Source organism: Caretta caretta, chromosome 1 (assembly GCF_965140235.1).
Source record: "Caretta caretta isolate rCarCar2 chromosome 1, rCarCar1.hap1, whole genome shotgun sequence".
Taxonomy (NCBI): Eukaryota; Metazoa; Chordata; order Testudines; family Cheloniidae; genus Caretta; species Caretta caretta.
In genome coordinates, this window is record NC_134206.1 from 311,713,347 (window position 1) to 311,731,869 (window position 18,523).

The 18,523-nt window shown below is 42.4% G+C and overlaps 1 protein-coding gene across 15 annotated transcripts in view; it reads right to left on the reverse strand.

Annotated features, from left to right (window-relative positions):
* Positions 1–18,523, reverse strand: part of CADPS2 (calcium dependent secretion activator 2) — a 560,752-nt gene that overhangs the window by 452,804 nt on the left and 89,425 nt on the right. For all 15 annotated transcript variants that reach the window (XM_048836201.2, XM_048836202.2, XM_048836197.2 and 12 more), the window contains exon 2: positions 3,930–4,043. In XM_048836201.2, the coding sequence (XP_048692158.1) occupies positions 3,930–4,043 (114 nt within the window). The remainder of the gene's footprint in view (positions 1–3,929; positions 4,044–18,523) is intronic.

Consider the following 18,523-nt stretch of genomic DNA (forward strand, 5'->3'; position numbering starts at 1 on the left):
TTGAATAGCACTGTCTTAAAGGATGATTGCCCAGTGGAGGCCTGTCCTCAAGCCATCAACCAGCGACTCTGTTCTTTTCTTAAATGATATTTTGTAGAACAGCTTTTTTATTAATGATTTTGGCTTCTGTTAAGAGGGATTTAATAATTTTACCTATCCAGTTTAACTTGACTAAGGCTAAAATTATATTTATCACAGATCAGTAAAGACTTTTTGGATTACATATTATTGAAAGGTTTCAGAGGAACAGCCGTGTTAGTCTGTATTCGCAAAAAGAAAAGGAGTACTTGTGGCACCTTAGAGACTAACCTTATTGAAAGGTTAACTTATTGAAAGAAGATAGACACTGCATGATCTCTGGAAATCATATAGTTATTAAAGGCTGCTGTCTTAGTTTAATATTTCTGTTGACCATTCACTTTGCTGTTTGAATGTTAAATTAATCTCAATTTTTAATTAATGAGGAGTCTTGGGGACTGTTCACATACTTTTTTTTTAACCTCAGTAAATATAAAGCTGAAGAAGAAAAAACCTGAGATGACTTATCAGGATATATTTTCCATTGTCTTTGCTTATATGCATAGTCTGTACTGTTTTTGTTTTTTTTCTATGGAAGGCAGTTTCTAAAGGCTAAGAAATGTGCTCATTATAGTTAAGATATGCCTTGGGGAAGGCCTTTCTTCTTGGAGTTGGAAGCCAAGAGGATAATATTGCCTTACTGTGGGCAACCCCATTATGATAGCACAGTTAATGAGAGTGTCCCCTGACCATATCGTAATTATAATCTCAGTCTAGCTATCACAAGTGTGTTGCCACTCAGACGAGAAAGTGCACAGTACTAGGGTTGTTCAAAATGTGCCTTTCAGCTTGTCTACACAAACCACCAGCTTGCGACAAGCTGGGATGGGGTGTGAATCTCCCCACACTAACCTGCTGCAGACTAACTGTCCACATTGACCCTGTTGGTGCTCATTAACTGTTCCTTAATGCACTTTGATATAGTCTTCTTTGAAATAGGACTAGATCAAAGCACATTTATGAACTGTTAGTGTCCACGTGAGCAGGGTGCTCAAGGACAGTTAGTCTACCACAGACTAATGCGGGGTAGATTCACCCCCATCTTGCAATGAATCAATTGTTTGTGTAGACAAGCCCTTAATTTGAACCATATATGTTTAGGATTATTTTATTTGGGGAGCTTTTCAGAGGAGGTCAAGTATGAAACAGCTCCACACCCTCAGAATTGGGTGTAATCTACTGGGGTTCATGCCGGGCTTCAAAATTAGGTCCAAGACCACCTCTAGAGGGAAGTCATTTGAAATTCCAACGTTTGAGAAAGAGCATTGTGTACAAATGTTCCAGCTATCCTACCAGAGCTAAGAGAGGATACTAAGTAACACAGCTGAAAAACTGAGATCTTCCACTCCATACATGGCCTTATTTTTATTAGGCCATGCTCCTCATTATATTAAACTGAGTTGTTGGAAAGGGCAGAGTAGCTTCTATATGAGTCAATATAGTCTGATGAACAAGTAAGTTTAATCAACTGTCAAGATTTTCTAATTAGGTATTTGTATTATGATCCCCATTCAGGTAAGTTAGCACCTTAGTAAGTTAAAAAGCAATTCAGACATATAACATATTCTTGACTTTTGTTCTCTTCCTTCATCTCAGAAAAGGCTTTTAGTGAATTTTTTTCTTTAAATATTGTGCAGCGTGTGAAGACATTGTCAAAGCAGCTCTGCATTAGTCTTAAAGGAGTTCAGATTCATGCTTGCTCTGCATTCTTGCAGATGCTAATTCCACACTCATCAGTCAGCCACCCAAAAAGCCTCATCTCTGGCATACACAAGCCATATTTTGGAAGCAGACAATTCTAGTGTTCCTCAAGAGCATAGCTGTCATAAGTGAAAGAGGTCCAGAAAAGAAAAGTCTTCCAAGAGATCAAAAATGCCAGAAATTTATGGATGCATGCAATTGTTTCCCACTTTTGAGGATGCAATTATTCTAGTTGCTAGCTGAACACCAAAAATGTCTAGATGAGGAAGAATCCTTAAAATGAACAATTCTCTCCCTTGATTTTATCATTGCAGTTTTAGCACCAGAAATCTGTCAGTCCATCATGACTCTCTTTCTGGCCATCACTAAGCTAGAGAGACTGATTTAATGCCACAGGGAAGTAGAAGACTAGATAGTCCATGTCTAATGCTTTTCAGCACAAATTCTTCTTAATCTGCTGCCTTCTATTTGGGGTTCTATGTTGGTGTATTCTTCTGGTTCTTTTCTTACCCAAATACTCCTTCACTATTTTCTTCTGAGACTCCTTATGTCAGAGGTTCTCAGACTTTTGTACTAGTGACGCCTTTCACACAGCAAGCCTCTGAGTGCGACCCCCCTTACACATAAAAAACACTTTTTTATATATTTAACACCATTATAAATGCTTGGAGCAAAGCAGGGTTTGGGGTGGAGGCTCATGACCCCCCCATGTAATAATCTTGCGACCCCCTGAGGGGTCCCAACCCCTAGTTTGAGAACCCCTGCCGTATCTTAACACTTTGAACACAAGAGCTGAACAAATGGTAAGAACTGTACGATTAAATCACCCTGCTATTGGGTGATTGGATCATCAATCACTTACACACAATTGCTCCTAAATCTTGCCTCCTACTCCTCACTTCTCCATCTATCCAGTATCATATCTACTTTTTAGTTGCCTCAAATGCCTCCCCTTACCTATTTGCCTATCACCGTTAACAACGTTTCAGGCTTCCCAATATCCACCTTGTCAACCAGGCTTCTAACCTTGATAACTATGGCCTTCCCCAACCTCTTCACAAATGCGGGCTCTTTCTGTCTCTCCACTGCTAACACACTTTCTTCTCCATGACATGGTGCAAAGGAGAACCTCTCACCCAAATCCTGACACACTTCCCAAGCTTTGGAGACAAGCTGCTTAATCTAAATTTGTTGTTCAGCACAAAATGTAACAATCCATAACACTATTAGCAGATATAATTCTTTCTGCATCAAGAAATGTCTTTGCCCAATAAATGAAGTACATCAGTAGGAAATAAGGAATAATATGCTAAAAGAAAATGAGAGTAATCTGAAAAAGAACAAAGCAATACAGTGAAATTAGGAAGCAAACAACTCAAAAGAAATAACTAAATCAAGTTTAAATGTGCAGCCTTGATGATATGCTGAACAAATTTGAGGTTTTTTGTTATATAGATAAACGCTGTATTCACAGTGGCTGCTTTCTGCACAGTGTAAGGAATATATTCCCCAGTTACGTGTTACCTATGATATCAGAGGGACATTTTTATCTTCCCCAGAAAAGGGCATCTCCCTTAAGCAATTATAGAGCACATGTGAAAATTGGTGCTGGCGGTGTTAACCACACAGTATAACCACACAGTATTACCTTGGAAGTCACAAGCTGAATTCAAGGGACTTGGCATAGCTGCGTTGGCAGCATTATTCCTTCTCGAAGAAAAAAAGAGCAGTCTGTCCCTAAGATATTCTCTGTTGTCCCTAAAAATTTAAAAGGCTAGGGGACATGTATCTCAAGATGGTAATTTACAGCTGAAACCTTGATTAAAAGGGAGTAATTTAGACATATGGCGATAAAGATAGCAGTACCCAGTTTTATCAATCATTGCCAGAAAGATTTTTTAGCACCAGGGTTTTTTTGTTTTGTTTTCCCAAAAGAAGTGGACATTTTCCAGTTCAGTTTATCTCTAATGCCCAGGCAGTGGATTTAAATTTTTTAAATTGCAAAGTGGTATAGAAAATGTTTTCAGGAGGTTTGTGAGCTCACAGGCTTGGAACCTTACAATTCCTTCCATGTAAATGGATTATTTTAAAAGAACAGTCTTGTGAACTAAACTTTTAAAACAGCACAGAAAACAATGTGTTCAACTTGCCTCATAATAACTTCTCACTGCATTGCAAAATGCTTCATCTGCTACAATTTGCGTCTCTCCGTTCAGGAAGGCCTGGAAACGCTCCTTAAGTATCTGTAATTGCTGTCTGTTGAGCTGTGGGAGAAAAAGGTAAAAGCAATTAGTGTCACCATGAAAATCTTTTCCAACATCAAAATACTGTCCTTTTTGGGGCAGGGATTAGAATAGAAATGGGCTCCCTCAAAGTACTGGTTCTTTGAAGTCCAGGCAGAACAGACAGGGACTGACAGGAGAAATAGGCAAACTGCAGCAGCTCTCAGACATTCACCAAGTACAGAAGCAGAGACTTAGCATGATACCACCGGCACTGGTGTATCCCTCGTGTACATGCACTGATGCTGGTTGGTCAGAACGTGTGAGGGTGTGGGGGAATCTCCCCTTGCGGCAGTTCCGATAGTTCAGCAATAGCAACTGGACCCTCAGCATGGCAGTTGCCTCAATGAACAACCCTTGGTTTACTCTCAGAATTCAAAGAAGGCTGAAAACTGAGTGACCTTTTGTAGCTCTTTGCAGTCTGCCTGGGACTTCACTATCTTGAGTAGTTTTGTATCATCTGCAGATTTTGCCACTTCAGATTCTTAAACCTTGGGTTGAGGGCTGTAGCTATCTTTAGAAATCTCACATTGGTACCTTCTTTGTGTTTTGTCAAATCTACAGTGAAAGTCTTCTTAAAACGAACAACATGTGCTGGGTTATCATCCGAGACTGCTATAACATGAAATATATGGCAGAATGCAGGTAAAACAGAGCACGGGACATAGAATTCTCCCCCAAGGAGTTCAGTCACAAATTTAATTAACGCTTTTTTTTTTTTTTTTTTTTTTTTAAAGAGAGCGTCATCAGCATGGAAGAATGTCCTCTGGAATGGTGGCCAAAGCATGAAGGGGCATATGAATGTTTAGCATATCTGGCACATGAATAACTTGCAACGCTGGCTACAAAATGGTAGTGCCATGCAAATGCCTGTTCTCACTTTCAGGTGACATTGTAATTAAGAAGTGGGCAGCATTATCTCCTGTAAATGTAAACAAACTTGTTTGTCTTAGCAATTGGCTGAACAAGGAGTGGACTTGTAGGCTCTGAAATTTTACATTGTTTTGTTTTTGAGTGCAGTTATGTAACAAAAAAAAAATCTACATTTGTAAATTGCACTTCATGACAAAGATTGCACAATAGTACTTGTATGAGGTGAATTGAAAAATACTATTTCTTTTATCATTTTTACAGTGCAAATATTTGTAAAAAAAAATATACACTTTAATTGCAATTACAGCACAGAATACAATGTATATGAAAAAGTAGAAAACAATCCAAAATATTTAATAAATTTCAATTGGTATTCTATTAACAGTGTGATTAAAACAGTGATTAATCACGATTAACTTTCTACTCAAAGTTCATAATTAAAATATTCAAACACTGCTGACTGAAAGAAAGTCACCCTTTTGAACCTTGCTTTGTTAAGCAAGTATGCAGCCATGGTTTGTTAAGTAACTAACACAAATACTTTGTAGTCCAAAAGATAATGCTTGCTAATGGATGTACTGTGCAGTGTATCACACTTATGTCACGCAGAATCATTTATTGCAGAAGTTTTTTTCTAACTATTGCCAACTTTTCGTTTAGCCAATACTGAAATATCCAAAACCTCACATGACAGTGCTAGAAATTACTAAACAACGACTGGCAAAATACTCAGCAGGAAAAAAAGGTTTCCATTTTGGACCATCTTCCTAAGAAGACAAAAAAAATTACAATATTTAGATTTTGCGTGTTTCATTTAGGGCTTGCCTTTAACTGCCAAAGTTAGCTTGAGTTAGTACACTCGAGTTACTCCACTCAAGCTAGCCTACCTCAAGTGAGAGCAACCAACTGCAAAATACTGGAGCAACACAGAGTGATTTGATTGATACCCAATTAATTGCTGCATCACCACATACTCACTAACTCCAGCATCAGCAGGTCAGTGTGGATTTCACAAGCCAGAGTGCTACAGATCCAGGTTTACAATGCAGTACAGACATACCCGCTGAGGTCCCTGGAGTTGCAACAGTGTAAATGAGAGAACAAAACTCTGCTCATCTTATTAATGTTGTGTATAATTTAAGGAATTTTACAAAGAACTTCTACCAGAGATAGTATAAATGAGAATTTTCAATTCCTTTACTGGAGATGAGGCTTAACAAGTTATAGCATGACAAGATTCCTCAAACTTTTAAACAGCCATATGCCTCTATGACTTGTATGCTGAAACCTGCAGCAATTTACTACAAAATTCACCTCCAAATTATATATAAAAGCTATTTGTTGTTCTGCAACAAAAAATGACAACACAAACTTAGCAAATATTGTATTGATTTCTAAATGGGACAAATCCGAAAAAAGAGTAGTGTATATAGAAAAGAGGGAGGAGCCAATTCAAAGCTGAGAACGATGCACACTTGGAAAAAAGGGTAAGCTAACTACAGAAAACTGACAATGATTACAGCTAGAAAAAATATTCACTGATTAGCAGCAGGATATAAACTTTAGTGGAAGTCTATGCAAACAAGGGCGGGGGGGGCAAGGGGGGGCTTCATCTCAGACCACAAAGACTTTTGGAAAACTTTGCAGCACATTTACATGTGTGTGTGATTATACAGTGCTTCACACGCTTCCCAACACAATACTTGCAGGTTTTTAATATCTCCAGCCTGTGTTTCAAATCACACCTACTACTCAGTAATACAAATATTTGTTTCACTTGACTCACTAGTATATCTGTAGTACCACAGAATCATAGAATATCAGAGTTGGAAGGGACCTCTGGAGGCCATCTAGTCCAACCCCTGCCCAGAGCAGGACCAATCCCAACTAAATCATCCTACCACAGCTTTGTCAAGCCTGACCTTAAAAACTTCTAAGGAAGGGGATTCCACCACCTCCCTAGGTAACGCATTCCAGCGTTTCACCACCCTCCTTGTGAAAAAGTTTTTCCTAATATCCAACCTACATCTCCCCCAATGCAACTTGAGACCATTACTCCTTGTCCTGTCATCTGCTATCACTAAGAATAGTCTAGATCCATCCTCCTTGGAACCCCCTTTCAGGTAGTTGAAAGCAGCTATCAAATCCCACCTCATTCTTCTCTTCCGTAGACTAAACAATCCCAGTTCCCTCAGCCTCTCCTCATAAGTCATGTTTTCCAGACCCCTAATAATTTTTGTTCCCCTTCGCTGGACTCTCTCTAATTTCTCCACATCTTTCTTGTAGTGTGGGGCCCAAAACTGGACACAGTACTCCAGGTGAGGCCTCACCAATGTCGAATAGAGGGGAACAATCACGTCCCTCAATCTGCTGGCAATGCCCCAACTTATACATCCCAAAATGCCATTGGCCTTCTTGGCAACAAGGGCACACTGTTGACTCATATCCAGCTTCTCGTCCACTGTCACCCCTAGGTCCTTCTCTGCAGAACTGCTGCCTAGCCATTCGGTCTCTAGCCTGTAGTGGTGCATTGGATTCTTCCGTCCTAAGTGCAGGACTCTGCACTTGTCCTTGTTGAACATCAGATTTCTTTTGGCCCAATCCTCCAATTTGTCTAGGTCCCTCTGTATCCTATCCTTACCCTCCAGCGTATCTACCACTCCTCCCAGTTTAGTGTCATCCGCAAACTTGCTGAAGGTGCAATCCACACCATCCTCCAGATCATTAATGAAGATATTGAACAAAACCAGCCCCAGGACCGACCCTTGGGGCACTCCACTTGATACTGGCTGCCAACTAGACATGGAGCCATTGATCACTACCCGTTGAGCCCGACAATCTAGCCAAATTTCTACCCACCTTGTAGTGCATCCATCCAGCCCATATTTCTTTAACTTGCTGACAAGAATACTGTGGGAGACCATGTCAAAAGCTTTGCTAAAGTTGAGGAATAACATGTCCATTGCTTTCCCTTCATCCACAGAGCCAGTTATCTCATCATAGAAGGCAATTAGATTAGTCAGGCATGACTTTCCCTTGGTGAATCCATGCTGACTGTTCCTGATCACTTTCCTCTCCTCTAAGTGCTTCAGAACTGATTCCTTGAGGACATGCTCCATGATTTTTCCGGGGACTGAGGTGAGTCTGACCGGCCTGTCTGATCCTCCTCCTTCCCTTTTTTAAAGATTGGCACTACATTAGCCTTTTTCCAGTCTTCCGGGACTTCCCCGGATTGCCATGAGTTTTCAGAGATAATGGCCAATGGCTCTGCAATCACATCCGCCAATTCCTTTAGCACTCTTGGATGCAACGCATCCGGCCCCATGGACTTGTGCACGTCCAATTTTTCTAAATAGTCCCGAACCACTTCTTCCTTCACAGAGGGCTGGCCACCTCCTCCCCATGCTGTGCTGCCCAGTGCAGTAGTCTGGGAGCTGACCTTTTGTTCGTGAAGATAGAGGCAAAAAAAGCATTGAGTACATTAGCTTTTTCCACATCCTCTGTCACTAGGTTGACTCCCCCATTCAGTAAGGGGCCCACACTTTCCTTGGCTTTCTTCTTGTTGCCAACATACCTGAAGAAACCCTTCTTGTTACTCTTAACATCCCTCGCTAGCTGCAACTCCAGGTGTGATTTAGCCTTCCTGATTTCATTCCTACATGCCCAAGCAATATTTATATACTCATCCCTGGTCATTTGTCCAAGCTTCCACTTCTTGTAAGCCTCTTTTTTGTGTTTAAGATCAGCAAGGATTTCACTGTTAAGCCAAGCTGGTCGCCTGCCATATTTACTATTCTTTCTACACATCGGGATGGTTTGTCCCTGTAACCACAATAAGGATTCTTTAAAATACAGCCAGCTCTCCTGGACTCCTTTCCCCCTCATGTTATTCTCCCAGGGGATCCTGCCCATCAGTTCCCGGAGAGAGTCAAATTCTGCTTTTCTGAAGTCCAGGGTCCGTATTCTGCTGTTTTCCTTTCTTCCCTACCACATCTTAAAGATATCCATATCATGAGTTGACAAATGTGTCTGATCCTAATACTTTATATTTTACTTCACAAACGTTAACTGATTCAGGCCTCCTGGTTTTTATTTCTTTCCTAGGGAAGACAACCATCATCCCTCATCTAATGTTATGCATTTCTTAGGTCAAAGTTTTTCCTACAGAAATTGAAAGAAGCTGAGACAGCGGAAAATACAAAGCACACCTGATGATGTGAGTTTTTATCTGAATGTATGCATTTATTATGCAGGGGATTAAAGATAACTAACCATTTCCATAGTCAGACAACGTAGCACTGCTAGGAATATAGCTAATCCATTCTATGGAATATTCATCTGTCTGCTATTAGAATATGAGGGTTGTCTGCCAGAGCAATTATGAAAATGTTTTTCCTGCTTGCAGACTGTATTCTTTCTATGTGATTTACCTGTATATTACCGACATATCAACCAGAAAATTATGGATGAAATACTGCAACATGAATTTATTTCTGACTTTCTCAGCTCTGATGTTCCTAGTTTAAAATACTGGATTGCTTTTTAATTTTTTTAAACAATGAATAGAAAAAAGCAAGTTATAAATATTCTAGACAATAGTTTGAGAGGGAAGAGTAACATTTGAGGACTGTTAGATTGTACTTAAATTACTTGCATTTCACTGTGGAATTTTGAGGTTTGAGGAAATAAAAAAAACTACTGCCAACGTGACAGAAAATAATTTCAAATGGAAAATTACAACAGACTGCACATAGCACCCAGGGAATGACTACACGTTAAGCATATTTTAATAGATCTAACTGATTTGACTTGTAGAGATGCAATTGGGCCAGCTGCCAAAAAAACCAAACATTTTTATTGTCCCATACTGTTGAAGGTTTCCTCAGTCACAGTACACACCTCAGGCTACTGAGATTGCTGTATGCTCCCCCTCCCCGTCTGTCTTTTCTGTTGTTCATTTTGAAGACCCTCATTAGCATATACTAATGAACATACTCAAAAGATTATTTTTTTAACTATAACAGAAAGAGGGGGTGAGGAGAAGCACTCAGCAAAGGGGGGAAGAGATAAATGAAAGGAACATAAAGTGAAAGTGAGATTCAGCAAAATTAAAGGTTTTATTGCTGTTTTTATTACATCCTTCCCCTCACTCAGGCAGTATAGAGATGCACTCTTAAACCTTTGCACTTTAATAAATGAAGGGCCTGATGCTTCTTTACATGTGTTATTTTTACATCAGTGCTTGAAACTTGTGGGGATTTCTTCCAGTTTCTGCCAGGAAAGTGAGGTCTCCTCCAACCATATGAGTGGCAAGATGTTTGACCCCCCAAAACTGAAAATCTGGGGAAGATCTGCCAGAGGCACTGTGATCCTGCTCAGACTCTGCTGCCAAAGAGTCCCATGGGCTGCTGCCCCAAGGAATAAAGGGGTTCCATGTCAATCAACAGTTTAAGTGGCACAGAGGGGAGGAGAGGATGGATGGAACTATGTAGCAAAGCGTGGCTATATGCCCCGTACACTTCTGGAGAGGTCACCATCTCTTCAAAAGGCAGCTTTTAAAGTCATCCAACCACCTCTTCAATCCCCTTCATTGGCTTCCTCTCACTTTCCACAGCAAATTTAAGCTCCTCTGTCCTTTCTTTCAAGAATTTATACAAACTGGCCCAAAGGTATCTTTCTGTTATCCCTGTCCCCTTTACTCTGCACAAGCCGCATACCTACTCCTCTCCTTAATCTTGCTCTCACATGTGGACCATCTCCTTTTTACCTGGTCTGCCATGCTCCCTTACGCTCCACCTTAAAACAGTTCTTTTTGAGTTCGTAGTTCTACTCAGAATTACTAAACTAGGTGATTGAAAAGTCTTTACTCCCACACCCCCAAACGAAAATCCAAGAATTAATGAGACATGCAATAAACTTCAGAGTCAGTGTTTTTGTCACATCCCACCCACCTGCTTCAGTTGTACATTGTCTGCTTCAATTTTAAGATCCTGAAAGAATGGACTGTCGTCATGATTCTCTGTACTGTGCCCACACTGTAAATGTTACACATATAATCAACAATAGTAACCACTGCTTCACAGCTGAACTCCAGCTATTCTGGGCTTCAGTTTATTTATTCTGCAAGAGGCAGAGTCAAGATAAGGGAGGAACAAATTTCCTGGAAGGAGGATTAGCCACCTTGAAGTTTAATTCTTATTATATAAAGTTTTGCTGTAAAACTTGATATCCAGTAAATGAGCAATTTACTTTTTTTAAAATGATTATTATTACTCTTTATACCTTGTCTTTTAGTCAGAAAATATCAAGGGAGGAAAACACATCTTTAGAAAGCATAGCTGAACATCTTTCTTTTTTTATCCAAGTTACATTACTAATTTTACATTGCATAGACATGTTAGTACAAATAGAGCTAGTTTCATTGCATAACATCTTCTATTTAAAAAAAATGTAAAAAGTTTTCAGCTGCTACATTTTAAAAACTCTTTAATAAACTAAACTCCTTTACTAAAATACAGTTTTATAAAGAAATCAATTTAAATTTGTTTAAACAAATACTCTAATGTAGAATTTATTTTAAAACTATCCATCCCATTTCAAAGCCTTCACAATCTAACATCATTCTGTATCTGAAAACCTTGAGGCATTCCTACCTCATGTCCAGTTACCAATGTCTGCCAACATTTTCACCAAATTACAAAGTAAGGCTTTGAGGGATCATACCCTAAGTTTATATCAACAACTCTTTTTGGACATTCTGATTTGCTTCTAATTGGCTGTGTAGGAGGAGCAGATCAATACATCCCCCCCAAAATGCTGAAGCTGCAGGTATCCAAAGGCATAAATCATAGCACAAAAAACTAATGGACACAAAAGTAATATGATTTCTGAATTTTAAAATGCTAGCCATCTCTCTCTCACGCGCGCGCGTACACACACAAAATTATATGGTATAAACATATGCTATGGCTAATTCTGTACATCCGAAATTTTGAAAACCAAAGACCTGGCAAGATGAAAATAATCTTCTGAAACACTGCCATCTTGTGGCAAATTTAGACAGATATATTAAAGAAACAGCAATTATACTATACATTTGCAAGACTCAAAACTGTACTTAATACAACTTGTAAGTGTCTATGAATTTGTGGCCTGTATTATCATCACACAGTATTACTTAATCTCCATTCCCAAACACCAAGTAAAAAAAAAAATCAGAATATTTTCTCACCGCTAGCACATGGATTTTTGCAGAAGAAAATAAATGGAAATGTGTGTTCTTGCTCTATTTAGAGCTACAGACAATATTTCTTTTTAATTTTGACTGAAAAGAACAGCAAAAAGACAACTTTCCTCAATAGTTACAGTATGTGTACTATTCTTGTAACATTTTAACATAGGTGGGGCTGGTAGCACCACTTATTTATGTACCTTGACACTTCCCATTAGAAAACCAATTTTTCAGTCACTTATAGATTCATGTTTGGGCTGAAGTTGTCCATGTTGAGTGTCTGTCTCAGGCTGATTTTTTTTTTTCCCAAAAAATTTCAGCCCAAACAGTTCAGCCATTTCCAAGACCTAGAGTAGGAAACAAAGACATTGTTTTGCCAGCTTTAAATTCTGGTGACCTTTTATTTGAAAAGCTTTACCATCCCCATGCTTTGGATCCGGGACTTGAAATTTGGCAGTGGGTGACCTTTGTGTCAGGAATATGCCTTTTGCCAACCCTGTGGAAATCAGCCCAAATTTAACCAAACCTTTAGGGGAAAAAAAATCAAGACACAGTTTACAGATGCCTAGAGACTTAGGGTATGTCTACAGTACGAAATTATTCTATTTGAATTTTCGGAAGCGATTTTATACATTCGGCCTTGTGTTTCCCCAACTAAAGCGCATGAATTCAGCGGAGTGTATCCACAGTACCAAGGCTAGCATCGAATGTCAGAGCAGTGCACTGTGGGTAGCTATCCCACAGTTCCTGCAGTCCCCGCCGCTCACTGGAATTCTGGGTTAAGCTCCCAGTGCAACATGGGGCAAAAACATTCTTGCGAGTGTTTCTGGGTGTGTGTCGTCAGTCACTCCTCCCACCATGAAAGCTACGGAAGACAAACGTTTTGTGCCTTCTTGCATGCAGACGCCATACTGCTTTCAGCAGACTGTGCAAAAGGGTGCACCGCTTCTCTCCTGGTACTATGAATCCACCTCGCATTTCCTCTCATCTTTCTATGTAATCTCATAATTATCTACTCTTTCTCTTCCTCATCGACCGCTTCCGCCACCAACTCTGCTCTCCCGCTCTTGCCGCGCTACTGAGCTTCTCCATGTTGTCTGTCCTGGACTCCCGCCTCCATGAAAGCTACAGAAGACAACCATTTCCCGCCTTTTTTCAGCTATCGTGAACCGAACCGCACCTCTTCTGCTGCCACTCTGCTCTCCTACGTTTCGTGTCCTTTTTCCAGGATTACCTGTGGAGGTGCCATAGCGCGGCAAGCATGGAGTCCGCTCAGATCTCCACTGCAGTTTTGACCATTGTAAATACCTCATGCATTATCCAGCAGCATGTGCAGTACCTGCAAAACCGGGCGAGGAAGTGACGACAACGCGATTACGATAGTGATGAGGACATGGACACAGACGTTACTAGAAGCATGGCATGCAACGATTGGGAGATCATAGTGGTGTTGGGCTAGGTTCATGCCATGGAACGCCGATTCTGGGCCCGGGAAACAAGCACAGACTGGTGGGACCGCATACTGTTGCGGGTATTGGATGAGTCCCAGTGGCTGCAAAACTTTCGTATGTGTAGGGCCACTTTCATGGAACTTTGTGACTTGCTGTCCCCTGCCCTGAAGCACAAAGACACCAAAATAAGAGCAGCCCTCACAACTGAGAAGCGAGTGGCCATAGCCCTGTGGAAGCTCGCAACGCCCGACAGCTACCGGTCAGTCAGGAATCAGTTTGGAGTGGGCAAATCTACTGTGTGGGCTGCTGTGCTGCAAGTAGCCAACGCAATCATTGACCAGCTGCTATCAAGGGTAGTGACTTTGGGAAATGTGCAGACCATTGTGGATAGCTTTAATGTGCTGGGGTTCCCTAACTGCGGCGGGGTGATAGACTGAACGCATATCCCTATCTTGGCTCCAAAACACCGCGGCGGCCAGTACCTAAACCGCAAGGGGTACTTTCAATGGTGCTGCAAGTACTGGTGGATCACAAGGGACGTTTCACCGACATCAACGTGGGATCCCTCGGAAAGGTGCATGATGCTCACATCTTCAGGAACTTTGGTCTGTTTGAAGAGCTGCAGGAAGGGACTTACTTCCCAGACCAGAAAATTACTGTTGGGGATGTTGAAATGCCAATGGTAATCCTCGGGGACCCAGCCTACCCCTTAATGCAATGGCTCATGAAACCGTACACAGGCACCCTGGACAGTAGTAAGGAGCAGTTCAGCTATCGGCTGAGCAAGTACAGAATGGTGGTAGAATGTGCTTTTGGACATTTGAAAGCGTGCTGGCGCAGTTTACTGACTCGGTTAGATCTCAGCACAATCAATATTCCAGTTGTAATTGCTGCTTGTTGTGTCTCAACATCTGTGAGAGTAAGGGGGAGACGTTTATGGCGGGTGGGAGGTTAAGGCAACTTACCTGGTGGCCAATTTCGCAGCGCCAGACAACAGGGCCATTAGAAGAGCGCGACAGGGAGCGCTGTGCATCAGAGAAGCTTTGAAAGCCGGTTTCATGACAGGCCAGGGTACAGTGTGACAGTTGTGTTTGTTTCTCTTAAAGTTACCTACCCCCTATATATATGAAAGGAAATAAAGTCACAATTGTTTAAAAACCATTCTTTATTATTTCTTGCACAACACATTGAGAGAAATCAGAAGGTAGACCAGGGGAGGAGGGTGTACTTGGGAGGAGGGTGGAGGAGGAGAGGACGGACGGACAAGTCCAGAAACCAAATCGAAATTTCGGATATGCCAGCTTTCTGCTGCTTGTGCAATCCTCTGGGGTTGAGTGTGTGGGTACCCGTAGCCCTCCCCCACATCCCGTGGTCTTGGGCGTCTGGGTGAGGAGGCTATGGAACTTGGGGAGGAGGTAGGGCAGTTATACAGGGGCTACAGCGGCAGTCTGTGGTCTTGCTGCCTTTCCTGCATTAAATACACCATACAGCAGAGCATGTCAGTTTGCTCCCCCATAAGCTTGACCACAGCATCCTGCCTGCTCTCATTGCGTAAGTCCCTCCCCTCTTCATTTTCATTTAACGCTTTACGGCACTCCACAACTGTTTGTCTCCACACATTCAGCTGGTCCCTATCAGTGCGGGAGGACTGCATGAGCTTGGCAAACATGTCATCCCGAGTTCATTTTTTTCGCCTTCTAATCTGAACCACCTTCTGGGATGCAGTAGATAGGGGCCACGTTGAAACATTTGCACCTGCGGGAGGAGAAAAAGGGAGGGTAGTATTTTAAAAGATACATTTTAGAGAACAAAGGGGACACTTTCTCAGTGAAACAGGCAATTCACAGTAAACGGCACATGTTCTTTCTGCACAAGGTCGCATTTTGCCTCTTATACTGTCGTGCCTGCCACTTCAGTGTGAGTAAGCCATCACACGTGGCCGAGCAACAGAATTCAGCTTGCAGGCAGCCATGGTAAGCCTTAGGGGCATGTGGGGTTCTACTTCTTCCGCATTCACTTCAATGCTTTCAAACTGCCAGGCCCCCTTTCCCATAGCAAGCAATGCCTGGTGGGTTTGCCATATAAAAGGAGGGCCTGCAGGCTCTCTGGGATGATCGCTTCACAACCGCCCACCCTCACCCCACCCCACCCACACACACCGATCGTATGGCTCTGATGAGGCTCTGAGCAGGGATGAGCCCTTTAAACTAAACGCGAACAGCCCAGCGTGGCTGGGTTTCCCCTCACCCCTTCCCCTGCACTGTGTGGCTCCGATCAGGCTCTCACTCACCAGAAGTGCCTTCTCCAGGGTCATGGTCCAGGAGCTCGCATTGGGAGTGGGGGGAGGTATTGGGTCCAGCGTTAAGAATAGCTCCTGGCTAGGGGGGAAAACGGATTCCCCCACTTGCCGCCTGTGCACTGTCCTCCTCTTCCTCTTCATCCTCCAATAACTCATCCTCCTCGTTCCATGCAACTCCCCCCTTGCAGGTGTCCATGGACAGTGGTGGGGTATTGATGGCATCACTCCCCATAATTGCATGCAGCTCACGGTAGAAGCAGCATGTATGGGGCTGTGACCCAGAGCGCCCGTTCACCTCCCTGGCTTTTTGGTACATTTGCCTGAGCTCCTTGATTTTTGTACGACACTGTTCTGTGTCTCTGGAGTAGCCTCTTTCCGTCATGGCCCCGATCCAGTACCTCCCATTTGGAGGTACTGGAGCCTGTTTGCGAATCCGGGACTGCGTGGTCTCTTCTGATGGTGGACTCTGCATGGTCACCTATGATGGTGGAGTCTGCTGATAGTCACCTGTGCTGATGGTGACCAAACAGGAAATGAAATTCAAAAGTTCCCGGGGCTTTTACTGCCTACCTGGCTAGTGCATCGGAGTTGAGAGTGTTGTCCAGAGTGGTCACAAGGGAGCATTCTGGGATAGCTCCCGGAGGCCAATAACGTCTAATTGCGTCCACAGTACTGTAACCTGAACTGCGATCTCAATTTTAGCGCTACTCCAGTTGCCGAGGTGGAGTACAGAAATCGGATTAAAGAGTCCTTTAAGAATTGGATTCATGTGCACGGAATCAGTTTTATTTCGAATTAACTTGGCTAATTCCAAAATAACCGCGTACTGTAGACCAGGCCTTAGATTTTAGCAGATAAATTCCCCCAAAGATTCCCTCCACACTATGGATGCTCCAAACCTGGGGCTGAGCAGGACTTTGCTTGCAATGGCAGTTCTAGGTTGCTGTGGACCATGTCTGGTCCAGGCACCTGTACTGAGAGAGGGAGACAGTCTCTCCTCATCCAGGAAGTCCCGGATGACTGGAAAAAGGCTAATGTAGTGTCAATCTTTAAAAAAGGGAAGAAGGAGGATCCTGGGAACTACAGGCCAGTCAGCCTCACCTCAGTCCCTGGAAAAATCATGGAGCAGGTCCTCAAAGAAGCACTTGCATGAGAGGAAAGTGATCAGGAACAGCCAGCATGGATTCTCCAAGGGAAGGTCATGCCTGACTAATCTAATCGCCTTTTATGATGAGATTACTGGTTCTGTGGATGAAGGGAAAGCAGTGGATGTATTGTTTCTTGACTTTAGCAAAGCTTTTGACACGGTCTCCCACAGTATTCTTGTCAGCAAGTTAAGGAAGTATGGGCTGGATGAATGCACTATAAGGTGGGTAGAAAGCTGGCTAGATTGTCGGGCTCAACGGGTAGTGACCAATGGCTCCATGTCTAGTTGGCAGCCGGTATCAAGTGGAGTGCCCCAAGGGTCGGTCCTGGGGCCGGTTTTGTTCAGGGTTGGAGGGGACCTCAGGAGGTCATCTAGTCCAACCCCCTGCTCAAAGCAGGACGAATCACCAATTAAATCATCACGTCCCTCGATCTGCTCGCTATGCCCCTACTTATACATCCCAAAATGCCATTGGCCTTCTTGGCAACAAGGGCACACTGCTGACTCATACCCAGCTTCTTGTCCACTGTCACCCCTAGGTCCTTTTCCGCAGAACTGCTGCCTAGCCATTCGGTCTCTAGTCTGTAGCTGTGCATTGGGTTTTTCCGTCCTAAGTGCAGGACCCTGCACTTATCCTTATTGAACCTCATCAGATTTCTTTTGGCCCAATCCTCCAATTTGTCTAGGTCCCTCTGTATCCTATCCCTCCCCTCCAGCGTATCTACCACTCCTCCCAGTTTAGTATCATCCGCAAGTTTGCTGAGAGTGCAATCCACACCATCCTCCAGATCATTTATGAAGATATTGAACAAAACCGGCCCCAGGACCGACCCCTGGGGCACTCCACTTGACACCCGCTGCCAACTAGACATTCATCTAGACAAGTCTGGAGATAAATTTGAGACGGGAGGGACAGGCAGTAGAAACAAAAGTGAAACTGTTTGAGCAGCATATTCCAGAAGTTTTGAGGTCTTTCTGAGTGTAGCCTTCACTGATTTGAGCTCTACGATACCATTCTCTCACTAGAAGGGAAAACCTGTAATGGCAGCAGGCCATAAGAGAGACACAGTTTGGGAATATTTTAATGAAGTTCCTCTACCTAAAAGAATATGTATTAAGATTATAACAACCAACAAGAATGCACTTTTATGTAGAAATCTGTGATTAAATCAATTCTTCCTGACTAGTGATTTAAATCATCATTTAAATCCATTTGATTTAAAACAAATCCACCCTGTATAATAGCATAAGATTTATGTCTTTTCCTTGCTTTAAGTGCTTAGGTTTTGTAAATGATTTGACAGGTAAATATATTGCTATCACGTGCCTATTTTAACTGTGGTTTAAAAAAAAAACCTCAAAGAACATTGGGTTTGGAATAACATTAAACGCTGCCAGTCAAATATCACCATCACATATCTATTTAGTCATGCAGGATGCAATAATTTAGCAAATTTTGAA